This window comes from Mustela putorius, unplaced genomic scaffold (genome assembly GCF_011764305.1).
Source record: "Mustela putorius furo isolate JIRA1106 unplaced genomic scaffold, ASM1176430v1.1 tig00000992_pilon_pilon_pilon, whole genome shotgun sequence".
Lineage (NCBI taxonomy): Eukaryota > Metazoa > Chordata > Mammalia > Carnivora > Mustelidae > Mustela > Mustela putorius.
In genome coordinates this window covers 4115751-4131591 of record NW_025421526.1, presented here as the reverse complement: position 1 = coordinate 4131591, position 15841 = coordinate 4115751, and the positions used below count along the sequence as shown (strand labels likewise).

At 43.4% G+C, this 15841-nt stretch overlaps 1 protein-coding gene across 3 annotated transcripts in view; it reads right to left on the bottom strand.

The window, feature by feature from the left end:
• MYO1B (myosin IB) overlaps nt 1-15841 on the bottom strand; it is a 176631-nt gene that overhangs the window by 51088 nt on the left and 109702 nt on the right. For all 3 annotated transcript variants that reach the window (XM_045086522.1, XM_045086523.1, XM_045086524.1), the window contains exons 8-11: nt 4475-4573; nt 3228-3331; nt 1016-1163; nt 443-561 (exon numbers count right to left, since the gene is read on the bottom strand). In XM_045086522.1, coding sequence (XP_044942457.1) covers nt 443-561; nt 1016-1163; nt 3228-3331; nt 4475-4573 — 470 coding nt within the window. The remainder of the gene's footprint in view (nt 1-442; nt 562-1015; nt 1164-3227; nt 3332-4474; nt 4574-15841) is intronic.

The following is a 15841-nucleotide window of genomic DNA, read 5'->3' as shown; positions in this document are numbered from 1 at the left end:
CAAACTAAGATACCCTGCTTGGGCCCCTCCTCCCCATACCCTCTCGCCACACTGCAGCCCGGAGGACCCTTGGAAACACAAGGCAGGCCATGCCAGTGGCAGCCTTTCCCAGCTCACTCACACCCGACTGCCCTGCCCCAGCACTGTGGGTCTCCCTTCCAGGGCTCTAGGTTTCTCCTTGCCTGCGGCGAGGCTGCGCTATAACTTTAGTCACTGACCAGGTCGACTGGCCCATCTGAGTCTTTCTCCTGCCAAACTTTTAAGCTCCATGAGGGCAGGGATCCTTATCAGCTCAGTTTGCCGCCGTGCCCCAGTGCTCAGAACAGTGCCTTCAACTGTATGACAGCTCACGTAACAGCCTGCAAAATCAAATCTTTGACTTTATTTAAATAAAATGACAGACTTTTAAAAAACTCACTTCTGGGCATTATGCTTTACCCACCTGAGCCACGTTCAGTGTAGTCGAAACCTTCTCCTGCTTGGCCTCCACCGTTCGGAAACTGAATGCTCGTTCTAGAACAGACTGATCAATGCCAGTCAGCTCACAGATTTCCTTTAACTCTGTGGGGGGGGAGACATAAGAGGTGACTGTCTGTGTGCTGCTCGGGTTCTTTCTAAATCACATTCAAATCAAACAGTATAACATCTATAACTCGAAAGACTTGACACTCAGCTTTTTTTTTAAAGATTTTATTTATTTATTTGACAGACAGAGATCACAAGCAGGCATAGAGGCAGGCAGAGAGAGAGAAAGGAGGAAGCAGGCTCCCTGCTGAGCCTAGAGCCTGATGCGGGACTCGATCCCAGGACCCTGAGATCATGACCTGAGCCGAAGGCAGCGGCTTAACCCACTGAGCCACCCAGGCGCCCGACACTCAGCTTTAATTACAATTCTGTTCAGTTTCACTGGAAAGTCTTTTCGAACCCATGAGAAACAAGTTTTACTTTCGAGATTAAAAATTGGGCAGAAGTTCAAAGCAAGTTTGCTAAACAAGGCTGAGCTCCATTGACTTACCATTTTTGTCTTTGATTTTGCTTTCATCTAAACCATTCACTCGAGATTCGGGCTTGAACTCGATGTTCCCCAGTTTCAACACCGCGGCCACCACCTCCAAGACAGACTCGGCCTCGTGATCCATAAAACCCACAATCTGCATGGCATTCTGGTGGGGGGCGGGGAGAAAAACAGCAGTTTTCTTTCTGTCATTCTTTTATTATTATTATTATTATTTTTACTGAATCTGATAACATTCATTTCTGAAAAAAACAACAGTGAAAAGACCAAGTGTCGGAGGCGAAGCTCTCCAAAAGGCAAACCTATTAATGGACCTGATGTAGCACCAGTGTGGAGCTCTAACCTGTTCCGTGATTTCACGATGTGATGCAAAGATCCCCGGGGAAATCTGCAGGCTCTGGCAAGGGGGTACAGGGGTGCAAAGAGGAAAACAGGGGAGAGGAGGCTGAGAGCCGGGCCTTGAATTTTATTCCATTTCATCTGCAGCAGCTCAGTGTGCGAGTGTGCGAGTGTGTGTGTAAGCACACTCACATCTGTATGCATGTACGTATGTCCTTCTTTATACTGGGTTCTGAGGCGCCTCGGTGGCTCAGTGGGCTAAGCCTCTGCCTTCAGCTCGGCTCATGATCTCAGGGTCCTGGGATCCAGCCTCGCATCGGGCTCTCTGCTCAGCGGGAAGCCTGCTTCCTCCTCTCTCTCTGCCTGCCTCTCTGCCTACTTGGGATCTCTGTCAGTCAAATAAATGGGTGGAATCTTAAAAAAAAAAAAAAAGTGAATTTATACTGGGTTCTGATGCTAGAAAGGAAACCAAACATAAAGCTTTTTTATGACCTCGTACATAAAACCCTCCTCGTTTACTTCACCCAAGAAAAACTGGTTTGCAAAGGTGAAGTGCCTGACCCAAGGCATTACAGGTAACAAGGAACATTCCATTGGTCATAAACTTTGACTGAGTGCCGATGATTTGCCAGGCAAAGCATTACACAACTGGACTTGAACCCAACTCTTAAATCATGCCCCCAAATGAACAGGCTTCCCACACGAGGATGTTTACAGAGTTTTAACAAATTACACTCTCAAGGAAATACTTTTTTTTTGAGAATAGCCCAGCTTTCTTGTTTTGTTTGTGACGAGTCTACCTAGAGATGGGAGTCATGTGAGCTTTTTCTCATGGAAAATTTCAAACATATACAATAATAGAGCAGGAAAGAACCGCATGTCATTTTCACTCAGCCTTGAAGATGAACTGATGCCAGTCCTGTTCCAGCTGATCTGACCTCCTCCCCCGCCTCCTCACCACCACAGCTGTCCCACTGAGAAGTACAGTACAGTTACTACAGCATGTCCTACTAGGAGCAATTTTCCAAGTGCCACATAAACATGAAGTTAGGATAGTGTTTAAAATAATTGATGGGGCGCCTGGGTGGCACAGTGGATTAAAGCCTCTGCCTTTGGCTCAGGTCATGATCCCAGGGTCCTGGGATCGAGCCCCACATCAGGCTCTCTGCTCAGCAGGGACCCTGCTTCCTCCTCTCTCTCTGCCTGCCTCTCTACCTACTTGTGATCTCTGCCTGTCAAACAAATAAATAAAGTCTTAAAAAAAAAAAGATTAATTGATTTTCGGGGTCCCTGGGTGGCTCAGTGGGTTAAGCCTCTGCCTTCAGCTCAGGTCATGATCTCAGGGTCCTGGGATCGAGTCCTGCATCGGGCTCTCTGCTCAGCGGGGAGCCTCCTTCCCCCTTTCTCTCTGCCTGCCTCTCTGCCTACTCGTGATCTCTCTGTCTCTGTCAAATAAATACATATTTTTAAAAAAGATAATTTTCTAATGAACACAAAATGTCAATCATTCTGGCTTACATATGATTTTTGGAAAAACACATACAAACATGACTTTCTTTCTCAAAAATAATATTGATTTAATGCTTTCCTAGGACAGTTTTCACAGTTGGACATTAAATACTAAGCTATGACTATGAAAACATTGGATTTAAATACAGCATTAAAAGAGGATAATACACAAGCTCTAGGAAAGTGTGGGCCTTCACAATATTGTATGATTTTAATAAGAATACAAGAAATTCTTGTACAATTCTAAAACCTTTGGGTACATGAGTTAGCCCTCTGAGAAAACTCAGAATTGTTACCAATTTCAAATGAACAATGCGCAGTGCCCCCATTTTAAAGAGTAATGAAAGGCTTGTGTCTTGCTTACCCTGACGGTTCTGAAATTTGCTGCATCATCCACTCCATTAACTTTGGCCGAGTCCAAACTCAGGTAGTTATATCTGCTGAAATCCCTCTCGAGTGTAAGTTTATCTATTAAATCACACATATAAGTTGATAAGTTACTTCAGTAAATCGAAGCATCTTTAATATCCCGTTCCTTAAAACCTCCAGATGAAAGGACTTTTGTATTGGGTACTCAATCAAAGAACAAAAATTGATACCCAAATACTAATAGCATTTTTCTAAAGTTTACTTTTTCCACTGTTGTGTATATTTTAAATTGCTTTTCTTACATTTATTCATATAGTAAGACCCCTTCCATATTTTTAGAATTTAAACATCTTCAATGCACTATTTTATTATAACATATGATGTCTACCTAGGGGTCCCCATGTCACTGGACAGGAGGGCAGTCACAGCCCTCTGTTCTCTGGATTCTTCTGAATTACTTCATTAGGATCTATCCAAAAAATGGTGTGCCTGGGCAGTGGGCTCAGATCATTTCGTGACTTATTTTGGATTGCTACCTCGTCCCCAGGAACAAGTCCTCACTTTGAAGTGACACCCACAAGCTGTAAGCAGCCCAGGACCCGACAACTTGGCCAGTTTTGTCCTGTGCCATGACTTTTGCTAACATGTACACAGCAAACGCAGCAGTGCTATTTCAGCTGATGCTTGTTCTTCGTTAGTGAGGATGATACTTCCCCAAATGTCATTTACTTCCCATAGTTCTCACTGGGACTATTTGTCCAAAACGCTTAACACTTAGCAATAAGCTTACTGGATACTACTCTGATAGACTTAAATTAATTCCCTAAAAGAGCCAAAGGTCAGATTTTTAACTCTTTTATCAATTACAAAAGTGTTCCCACTACATTTTATTTTCACCGAGCAATTTTTTTTTAAAATAATTGTTCTCACCTACTACTCCCTGCTAATTTCCTCTTCCTGAGTGGAACAATTCCATGCTTCCATTTTACTGTTTAAATTTCAGATTCCCTCCCCCTTACCTCCCTAACATTTTCTTAGCACTTCGAGTTAGCCATCTGAGACCTGAAAGCAGCCGGTAGGTAGGGGATATATGGCCAGCAAATGCTGGGGCAGGAGGATAGAAGCAAGAGACCATGTTCTTCCCCTCAACCACAGGCAGGGAACAATTTTAAGAGCATGAAGAAGAACGCTTTGGGAAATGCTGGGACACTGAGCGGTTAAAGCGCAGACACAGGCACGTACTGAGGAGCTCTTCAGAGGCGCCGGAGAGCAGCTGGTAGAACACGTGGAAGTTCCTTTCACCTCGCGGCTGCTTCACAACTCGGGACTTCTCTAAAAGATCTAAGGAGGAGAAAAGAGTCAAATCGTCACATATTGTTAATTCCGCTTTCAAATCCAGCCCGGTTCTCCTTCTCCACCCCCACACTTTCTGTTTCGTTTTAGTGAACTAGTAACCGAAGCTGCACCTTCCTTTCTTCCTTCAGGAGGAAGCCCAGCTCTAACCAAAATCGCCGAATTAAACCGGGTTCTTCTCAAACAACAGTGAATACGCAAAGTACATTCAACAATACATTCCACGAGCCGAGGAAAGACAATACAGTCTGTGTATGAAGCTTCTCTTGGTTCTATGTAATATGTGATGACATTTAAGTTCTTCAAAGCACAGCACTGCGAAGCGAAGCAATGGGCTTCAGCCATTCAGTTGTGAATCCACCAAATAATTACAGAGTTCATGTTTCTGGGACCTTATAATGTGTTAAGTAAGTGCTTTATACCCCATTACCTCATTGAACCCTCGCAGCCGTTTTATCAAATATTATTTAACAGATGAAGAAAACAGTCCGAGTTTACGCAGGATTTGAAGTCAGGCCACCCGATCCAAATGCAAACCCCATCATGCACACACACCCTCACACCGGGAATAAGGGAAGCACGTCTTCTGGATACGTCACTGTCTGAGACAAGGGAAGGGGATTTTCATCTCACGAAATCTGCTGTTGTTCTTTGGCAGAATACTTTCCTTGGTTCCAGATACTTTTTCAACCAATAATTTGATGTTTCACCAAGTTTTCAAACTTTCATCCAAAACTGAAGGAAGGGAGGAGGAGGGAGAAAGAAGCCACCAGCCGGGAAAGAGGCACTGTGGCATACAAGAGACGCCAAGGAACCACGGCAGAGAGATTTCTCCTGCGGTCCTGCTTATCACCGACCAGTGATATAAAAGAGGGTCTGCATCTTGTAGGCAAAAGCCAAATACAGTTGTAAAATTCCCAATCAGTGACCCCATTATTAATTCTAGAGAACAGTCACATCTGATTTCGAATCCGGTTGAACTCTAGGTACTGTCAAAGGAACGGGGAAGAGAAGATGTGCAGTTTCTCTGGGAACGGTCCCTGAACCTCTCCATGCGCGTTTCGGGAATCCACACTCACAAGTAAAGAGAGGCTAAGGAGAGTTTCAAGAGTGCAGATCTGATGAACGAGAAGTCCTAGGAGCCTCCCAATACCCGAGGTCATTTTTAAGAACGAAGAGATGGGCTGCAGGGAAACATAAAATTAAAAAATGAGAACAAAAATACGTAAATTCAAAAATGATAGGAACAGGATGCTCCCGAGTTTTAATTTTCATCTCCAGCCCTCATTTCATTTGGATGACAGCCAGGGCCCTCAAATCACACATGGAGAATAACGAAGACTTCACATTTAGCAAAAAGAAAGAAAACAGAAACTGAAAAGCAAGAGTGAGACAAAATTTTGGGAAAAAAAGGGATTGTGTACTATTCACCCTCTTTAAGGACTGCACATTCCAGTTCTAAGTGCACACGGACAAACAAAGCAGAAGACAGAATAAGAAGGAGAGACAAAAACGCAGGATGACTGTACTTATTAGAATACGACCAAGGCCCCTGGGGGTTCTAGGGCTCCGGACACAGTATGAGACTGACGCGCTACCTACTGCGCTAACGAGGCACCTCGGACACAGTTTTAGAAGGAAAAAACCCACAGAGCGTGGGCAGATTCTTCACTGGGAAGCTAATCTTTAGAGGAAATTCCTCAAGTCTATAAGTAACTCAACTGCATGGAGAGTACAAACACGCGGCAGTTCACGTCACCTGCTCACGCCTAGATCCTTCGGTCGGGTCACGCACTGCTCACCCGCTTTGTGCACCAGAAACGGTCCGGAAACGCACCCAGCACCCGTTACAAATATGAAGACCTTCTTCTTCGTGGCCTACGAGGGTCACATGCGCTCTGCTTCCCCCACCACCCAAACCAACAGGAGCAGCCCTTTCCAAGGTGGGATGCCCCTATAGGTCCTCAAGAGAGAGCAGGAGATCGGGGTGAGGGAGCAGAATGACCACGCGTCTGGGTCAGAACCCACATCCCCCAGGCTTTTCCCACAGCATGAGGCGTGCTGCTGCACACCTTGCAGGCACAGGCAGCCCGCTGCCCTGTTTCCCAGGGGCACCTCAATCATGAGGACGAGCAACTGATCGACGGCACTTATCCAGTCACATTCCAACAAGCCAACCGCGGGACATGCAATGATGCCCACGAAGCACGACAGGGCCCCACTGTGCAAGAGCCACACACGAGCCGGCCTCAGGTTTGGCACTTTCTGAACAAATGCTCACAGAGAGTGGAGAGTCTGAAACGGCAGTGCTGGAAGATTCAGCAGACAACAGCCGCCAGGTGAAAATAAAATACTTGTGTGTGCACAAAGGAATGCTGGCCAATGTACTTCTTGAACCACACGTGCTGATATGATCGGTGAGGACGATCACATTCAAATGTGAAGCTAATAGGATGTGTGTCCCTAAGGAAAGGTGCAGAGGGGAGGAATGGAGCTTTCACTGAACACCTGCTAGGCACTGGGTGCTTTTCATTCATTATCATATTCGGCCCCAAACACCGGCCCTGAGGTGGGACTTGAAATCCCTGTTTTACAGATGAGAAAACGAGGCTCACAACACATTGCTACCAAGTGACAGAGCCAGAATTCAAAGCTTTAGGCGACTAAGATACCACATTTATGCTGTTTGCAGTTTTCCAGCAATAAGAATGCAAAACGCATAAACACTAGGAAAGGCTGTACTTTACATAAAATGTATGACTTCACTTAAGCAACCCAATCACAAAATGTGAAACCTTTTATTACAAAGCAGTTGAAGGTTTTAGCACCTAAAAAGCTTCGTCTATTTCTCTAGAGCCTCCCATGTCTTGAAGACCTTTCTCTTATGTTACAAGCTTTCAGGTTGCAGAGTAATCAGGGAAAAGGTTTGTCCCAAAACAGTTTACTAATGTTTAAAACCATTCCTCATTCATTTTTAATGGGCATGCAGCAACATAATCTAAGAGTGTGAAGCCGTATCAAATAATTACTCACAGTACAGAACACACAGAGACTTGCCACCTGACCATTTAACTCACCGAACATTCCCCTGAATCAGTCAGCGCAAACAGGGGTCAGCCTTCTCTTTGGTTTTCCATGCTTCTGCCGCCACTGCCTGCGCCTCTGCTAACAAGATCCAGTAAAGAAGAGCGCAGGATAGGCGGACTATTTAGTACAGAAGAGAGGATAAGTCTCTGTGTGTACCAATGCAGACACATATCCCCTCTCAAAATATAAATTTAAGTTCATATTAAATTTCATTCCAACTTAAGTTTTAGGGCAGAAGACAAACCTATTAAGCCATTCGAAAGGAGAAAACCAACGGATGGGAACAGAGAAACTCTGGAATCAGAACTTCCCCACCTACCCCACCACACCACCGCCACCTGACTGCTACCAGAACCAGGCCATCCCTCGGGGCTTTCCGAGTTTGGACTAAGTATCAGCGAGCTGAGGGCGGGGACATGTGCCCATGCACAGCATAGGCCGATCTCACGGTACTGGATGGGAAAGGAGTAAATGTCCATGTACGCACCTGCTGGAAAAGGAAGTCTTTTAATTGGCAAAGGGATAGTAAGAAGATAAAGTAGAGGTTGGGAAGAAAAAAACTTAACATTACCGTGGAACATAACAGATTAAAGACTGGATAGTTTGATCCAATTTATTTCATGTATAGTGTCCCCTCATGGAAAGAAAGAAAGAAAGAAAAAGAAAGAGTGAGCCCAAGCCCAAGGCTTAAGGAATAATCAGCTTGGTCTCTGTTTTGCCCGAAGACCAGAATGACAACAGAAGCGCCAGGATGCACGACTCTGACCAAGCCCCAAAGATCCTGTGCTCCTCTCCTGCTGCTCAGAGATAACTATAATAGAAATAGCTGTTTGAGCAGCATTTTGGCCTTTCCAATCAATTTATGCCCCTTCCTTGCTGCATTTAGCAGTAACGATGGGCCCGCGATCTCAAGTTACTAGTGGGTTAGTGAGCACAGCCCATGGCAGTTTCAGTGCAAAATGGACAAGAGCTGAAGTCTGCTCACGTACGAGGGCATCGGTGCCAAAGCCGACCCTCGACTTTTTCTGGAAATAGACAACAAAACCCTCAAGGTTTACAATCAGGAAGTTTCACTAAGAACAAATTCACTAAGAACAAAGTCAAAAAGATGGGGTGGGGGGGCCTGGGTGGCTCAGTTGGTTAAACATCTATCTGCCTTCGGCTCAGGTCATAATGGGATCGAGCCCCACATCCAGCTCCCTGTTCTGCGGGGAACCTGCTTCTCCCTCTCCTTCCCGTTTGTACTCTCTGTCTCTCTCTCATGAATGAATGAATGAATGAATGAATGAATAATACCACCTTAAAAAAAAGAAGACGGGGCGAAGGTCTTACAAAGCTCTCACTGTGCATGTTTGTTACGGTGAACCAGCGCCCCTGTGAACAGTTGCCCCGGGTCTGGGCCTGGCGAGGAGCTCCATCTACCCGCCGGTCACTGGCCTTGGGGCATGTGAACCACCTAGCAAGCTGCGATGCTACAATTTTTCCTTACCTCCACTGCCACATGGGAATTTTTGAGAAATCAGCTTCAAGTTTTACTCAAAAGTCAGTATCCTAAAGTTACAAAATCAGCACTAAAGATAGTTGGACCTGCTCCTTGAGAAGCTGTGAAAAGGCGTCTGGTGTCCGCACATGAAACATTAACCAGGGCTTTAAAACCCAGGGAAAACTGGGCTTGTTACTTACCTAACTAGCTAATGCTATCCATTAGGATCTGTTTATATACATAGAGTATATACATATATATATGTATTTTCACAACAGAGTTCTTCCTAACACAAATTTAATATTTATAAAAAATTTACTCATACATGTACAGATCTGAATCTAAAATTCCACACCCAATCCTGAAATAAAATTAATGAAATATAGTCCATGATATCATATTATTAGATATACTATCCCATTAACTTAGATATATTTAACATCTGATGTCTTCTGTATTTGTATATAATCTTGTTTAGAGGTAAACATATAGTCTTTTTTCACAGTAAACATATTTTTGTAATAGGAAAACCACGAAAGTAAAATTGAGACGAAGGAAAGCATCAATTTTGATTACAAAGCCACCCTCTACAGAGTAACAGAATTGCTCTTTGAAATTTGTTTTCTTGCTATGGATACTTCCCAACCAATGGTGGATTATTTCTGTCTTCTGAGTATTAATGCGCTCTGAATACAGAAGCACTGAGAGAGCCCCGCCCTATGTTACAAACTAGACAATGCAATGTCTTCATTTTTGGTGAATTTCGATCCTGAAGAAGAGAGATTAAAAACAGACATTGTTTATTGATGCGTGTTCCTTAGCTTTTGAGAAGGGACTCATGTTTGGGTAGTCTGCACCGTTACCGCGATCTCTACATATTCTCAGAAAACAAAGCAGTGCAGAGTTCCCTTTAGAAAGCGTTACAGGCCGTTTTGCCCCTAACTTGTCATCAAAAACATCAAAGATATGACATAAAAGGAAAAACAAAACTATAAATCTCAAACCATTTAAAAGAGCAAAATTATATTCCATATCCTACAAATGGCACGGTTGTGTCATATACAAACATGTCATGAGACAGATAGCACATAAAAGTGTGTGCCAACTGTATCATAAATTCCACAGAAATACAGACGAGGAATTCAGAGAGATCTGCTCCATCCCCCATCTGCCCTGTGAGGGGCTGGTTGCTTCCTCCTGCTCTCCTGATTCCTGGTGGGACAATCTCAGTTTAACTCCCGAGCCTCTCTCCGCCCCTTACTCACTTCTTACCTGGGCAGGACAGGAGGAAGGACGTCTCTGAGTCGGGAGGCTGAGAGAGGGAAATGATCAGGTGTATACCGTTCGGCCCTCTAAGTCCCCACACTGCACTCGCATTCAGCTCTGCTCGCCAGTGTGGTCTAAGATAACTGGGGCCATGCACACGCAGAGAGGCCAGAGGCTGCCTGATTCTGTCAATGCCGGCCTAACTGTCAGGCTGCCAGAGGACTTCCTGAGGACTCCTCCCAGAGGACTCACACCTTCTTGGGAGAGAAACCAGATGCTACTTTCTCCAGCCTTGACTAATGGTAATAAAGCTGCTTCCTCTCCAGCTTGATTCCTGTGTCTACTTCTCAGGATGCCACACGGGGTGGGGGAAAGTAGATTACCCATTACACCAACGGGTCAGTTAGTTCTTGCTGCATAACAAACTGTCCCGACACTCGGCAGCTCAGAATGACACCGTTGATTAGTTCATGAGTCTGAGCTTCAGCTTGGTAGTTCTGGTGTGAGCCAGCCCAGCTGACCTCTCCTGGACGTGCTCATCAGCTCGTGACCGGCAGCTGGCTGATCTCAGGTGCCCTCATTCCTAAGTCTGGGGGTTCCCTTCATGTGGTCTCTCACCATCCAGCGGCCTAGCCCAGGTTCGTTCACATGGTGTTAAGGATGGTGTTCCCAAGAGGAGCACAAGATAACAAGCTCCAACATGTAACCAACTTTTAAGTCTCCTGCTGTGCCTTGTCTAATAATTGTTCTATGGACCAAAATAAATCCCATGGCTGAACTCTTGAGGCACTGAGAGAGAGGGCTACCCAAGGGTGTAGACACAAGGGGACCATTATTGTGACCATTTCTGAAGACAATCCTTCAGATTGTGGCTGTTTAAAATGAAACGGTCACAAATTATTTGATACTCTTCCCACTGAGTGGTGGAATCTTTGTGCCCCACCGTGACTCTGGGCAAGCTTGTGCCAATTTTGACTTAACAGAACATAGCAGAAGTGACACTGTCTGATCTCCCAGGCTACTACAGGCTTCCTCTTGGTTCTCTGTCAGGCTGTTTCCTCTTGGAACATTCTCTCTCAGAACCTAGCCATCTGTGAGAAACCCAAACCACATGGAACCACATACAGGTTGCTCTAGTCAACAGTCTGAACTCAGCACATGCTTTGAATCATCCTAGCCCAGGAACCTGGTATGTGACATAGGATAAAGCTTCCAGAAGACTCCAGCATTCATATACGCAAGTCACCCCCAGCCATATGTCTTCTCTGCTAAAGCCCCATATATCATGGAGATAAGCCAACCCTACTGTGCCCCACCGGAATTCTTGACCCACAGTATCCAACAGGATTTAAGAGAGCCATTGTTTGATCCTATTAAGTTTGGGGTGGTTTAATGGGCCATAATAACAGGGGGATCATACACTAACTTCATCACTTGCTTTACTTCATTATTCAGAAGATATTATTTCTTTCAAGCTGAAAAGAGAAGGCAGTGACAGATGAAGTCTGAATACTAATAATTCTGCTGTCTTTCTGGGATTTAGAAAAAGCATTTTAAAATGATTCGCATAGAATATTCAGACATATAAAATAAATCAGTCATGGGGATGTACTGTGTAGCATATCAACTATAATTAGTAATATTCTGCTGCATATTCGAAAGTTGCAAAGAGAGTAGACCTTAAAAGTTCTCGTTGCAAGAAAAAAAGTTCCCAACTATGAATGGTGATGGATGGTAACCAGACTTATTATGGTGATCGTTCTGCAATGTATACGAATACAAAACCATGATGTTGTGCACCTGAAACTCACATCATGCTGCACATAAACTACACTTCAATGAAAATTGTTTTAAATGTTCAGATAAAATTATCCAATAAGGCAAAAGTTTTATTTCTCATTAAAGTTTTCTATGTCGCAATTATGTCACTTATTATTCATTGTGTACTTGTGTAGGTACTAATAGTTCAAGAAACATATTGCAGGGGTCAGACACTATTTTTGTTGCTGTCATTCAACAAAGACCCACACATACTAAATCTCTGTCCCTATAGAACATATATTTGGCAAGGCGCTGGAGACCATAAACACGTAAGTATATAATAATGAAAAATAAGCCAACATTTATTCATTGTTTACTAGGTACCTGGCACCATTACAAGCACTTCAGATGTAAACAAATAATTTATACCTTTTCATAACCCTGTAAGATCAGTCCTATTATTACCCCATTTTGAAGACCAGCAAAACGAGTCCTTTGCTATCTTGTTTAGACATTTAAAACCCTGTGGAAGAGTTACTTATGCAAGTCTTCTACTATGCATTTAGGTATGCCCCAAATAATGGAGCAGGGAAAGGGAGGGCTTGCCTACACACCACCAATTCCAGCCCCATCAGCATTTACTGAGCACTTACTGTGTATCGGGTGTCCCACTAGGCTCTGGATACACCACCATGAACAGGAAAGCCGTACCTCCTGCCTAAACTGTAAGGACAGGTATATATGCACACCTGAAATCAGAAGCCTTTTTCACAGCATTTCTGCCTCCGTGCTGTTCTCTTTTTAGGACATAAGATCCCTACAGACTTGTACCATGTTTTCTCCACAGTGAAAACTACCGTCAAGTGCCACAGCCATCAGAAAGTGCCTGCGACTATAAATCAAGGCAACAGGTGTCCAAGGTGTCCAGCTCATAGCGTGAGGCCCCAAATCCTCAAATACAAACGCACATATCTTATGAGACTTATAAGCATTAACAAAGTAGCAGCAGTATTATCTCACAGAACCCAATACCTGCTAGATGTGTTCCCCATTTTATCTTCTCTACTGACGTGTGCATGCCGTTTTCTATTTCCGCTACACCCCTGGCTGAAGGAGACCAACCTCAGGGATATACGGTTAGCAGGTGAAGTCCAGACTCTTTTCCAGCATACCTCTTTTAGAAAGAGAGAGAAAAGTTCCTGGGCTTTCTCTTCTACTTACTGGGAACCCAGCTGGCTTGACTGATCATGTGTCTTCTTCCAGGTGATCAGTACAACTGACAATGATCAATGCTGTTACTACACGGTGCTAGAAACTGAGGCAAAATACGCTTCCCACAATACGGCAAATCCTTTCTTCTTTTCTAGACTCCAAGAGGCTGACTTTTGGCAGTGTGGAGAACAAGAACGGGTCTGCCCATTGCTCTACACCCTTGAAGCCAGCAGCCTGCAACTCCCACTGACCACCCATGAGTCAGTCCTGTATCTACACAGGGTGAAATTTCCTGCTCTCACTGTGAACGTATTCCTTTCATTCCCAAAGCAAAGGGTACTCTAAAATACAGGGTGTTCCCACTACCACAAATTTCCATATAATTTCATTGTGGGAACAAATGGTAACGAACACCATATGAAATCCATTCATGATGATATTTAAATCTTAACTGGAAAAGAACAGAGTGTTTAATATTTATTCTCCATGGATACTGCAAGAATTAGTTAAGGGGCAGGAAGACATTTGTACTTGGAACTTAAACTTTAAAATGTAAGACCCAAGTTATTTTCTAATACTTAAAGTAATCCTTACATATTTTCCTAGAGTCCTCAAAAGCAGTTTTGATTCAATCATTCCACAATGTTTAGATGCATTACCTCATTTTAAAACAGTGTATTAAAGTAATAAGGAGAGCTAATCCCTCTTGCAAAAAGTAAGTGCTAACGACTTACGAGTATCTTTCAGAATAAAAGCTAATCCTTCGTCAAAATGGTGTCTTAAAACTGAGGCCCACCTCTTTCCTCACACTTGATCATTAGCTGCCCCCAAACCATGCAGGAAGGTTGGCGGGGTGATCCTTGGTGCTCTGAGTTACGACAAACACGGTGTGCAGGAGAGCTTTTCCTTCCATATTTGACACATAACCTAAGCAGAACCACCCCAGGCAATTTCATTTCATAATAAAGCTTTCTCTTCAAATTTCTCAAATAATTATATATTTTTACAAATATGGCTAATCCCAAAGCATGGCACACAATGCAGAAACGAAAATGGAAAAACTATTTAAGAATTACAGAAGAGTGGAAACAGGAAGAACCACAGAATTCATCCAGTTCAATCCCACTGTTTCAGAGATGAGGACACTCTAGCCCTAGGTTTCTCTATGAATTGTTTTAAAAACTTAAAAAAAAGTCAGCTGCATACTTGCTCCAAATCACTTAAAACACTGATTTTCAAATGGCAGTCCTCTATTTCTAGAGTTCATCAGCAAAGATCTCAGGGGCCCCCTGGGGGCAGAGTGCTTCTGGTTACTCATCTTCAACTACGTCAGATCTTGTTTTCTCTATTTCCTCTTTGGGGTTCAGCATGAAATTTCATTTGAAGAAGGAATACCACTGCTTTACCAAATCTAATAAGCACTGCTTTAGATACCTGAGCCAATCTATTATTTTCTTTCTAGTGCAAACTTAAGATTTTTTTTCGATCCCAACAGCACCACTGGGTGGTGAGGAGGCCAGAGGTGATGGGAGATTCCATGGTGTGGCTTCAAGAATCGCAGGAGAATTCAAGAGGATGACTAGGCTGTGGTTCCAGGAGGAAATGCACAAACCTTAAGATGTCATATTCGATCTTCTAAACAATCAACCACAAAATCAACATGAGCAGAAACAGGGCGGGCTATGCATAGTGCAGGTCCAAAGTGCTAGTGACGGCCATTTTTACAAATACCATCACGCCCACTTTAGAAAACTAGACCTCAGCTCAGAAGACTCACCCGACACTGTTCATTCTTTCAACTTTGACAAGAACATTTCATTTCCATAACCACCAATCACGACTAAAGGAGACTAAGAAATCTGTCTTTCTACCTACCAGGTTTATCACATTTCAATGATGTAAATATACCAAGACAAAACTTCCCAAAATAAATTGTGAAATACAGGTCTACTCATTTTATTGAGTATATGTTACCCAAAAAGTTACTAAAAAGTTATCAAATTAAAATAAACTATTTATATTTCATTTTTAATTCTTTTTTTTTTTTAAGATTTTATTTATTTATTTGACAGAGAGAGATCACAAGTAGATGGAGAGGCAGGCAGAGAGAGAGAAAGAGAGAGAGAGAGAGGGAAGCAGGCTCCCTGCTGAGCAGAGAGCCCGATGCGGGACTCGATCCCAGGACCCTGAGATCATGACCTGAGCCGAAGGCAGCGGCTTAACCCACTGAGCCACCCAGGCGCCCTATATTTCATTTTTAATCATAAAATAATTTTGTTAAAGAAAATAACCACTGGAGGATCCTTTATTAATGAATTGACTTAAAAACCTACAGAATATAAAATACAGTTGGACTAATTCTTATTCATTTAGCAAACCTTTAAAGATTTGCAATGGTAAAGACTTAAGTGATATTTATTTATTCATTTTATTGTGTTATGTTAGTC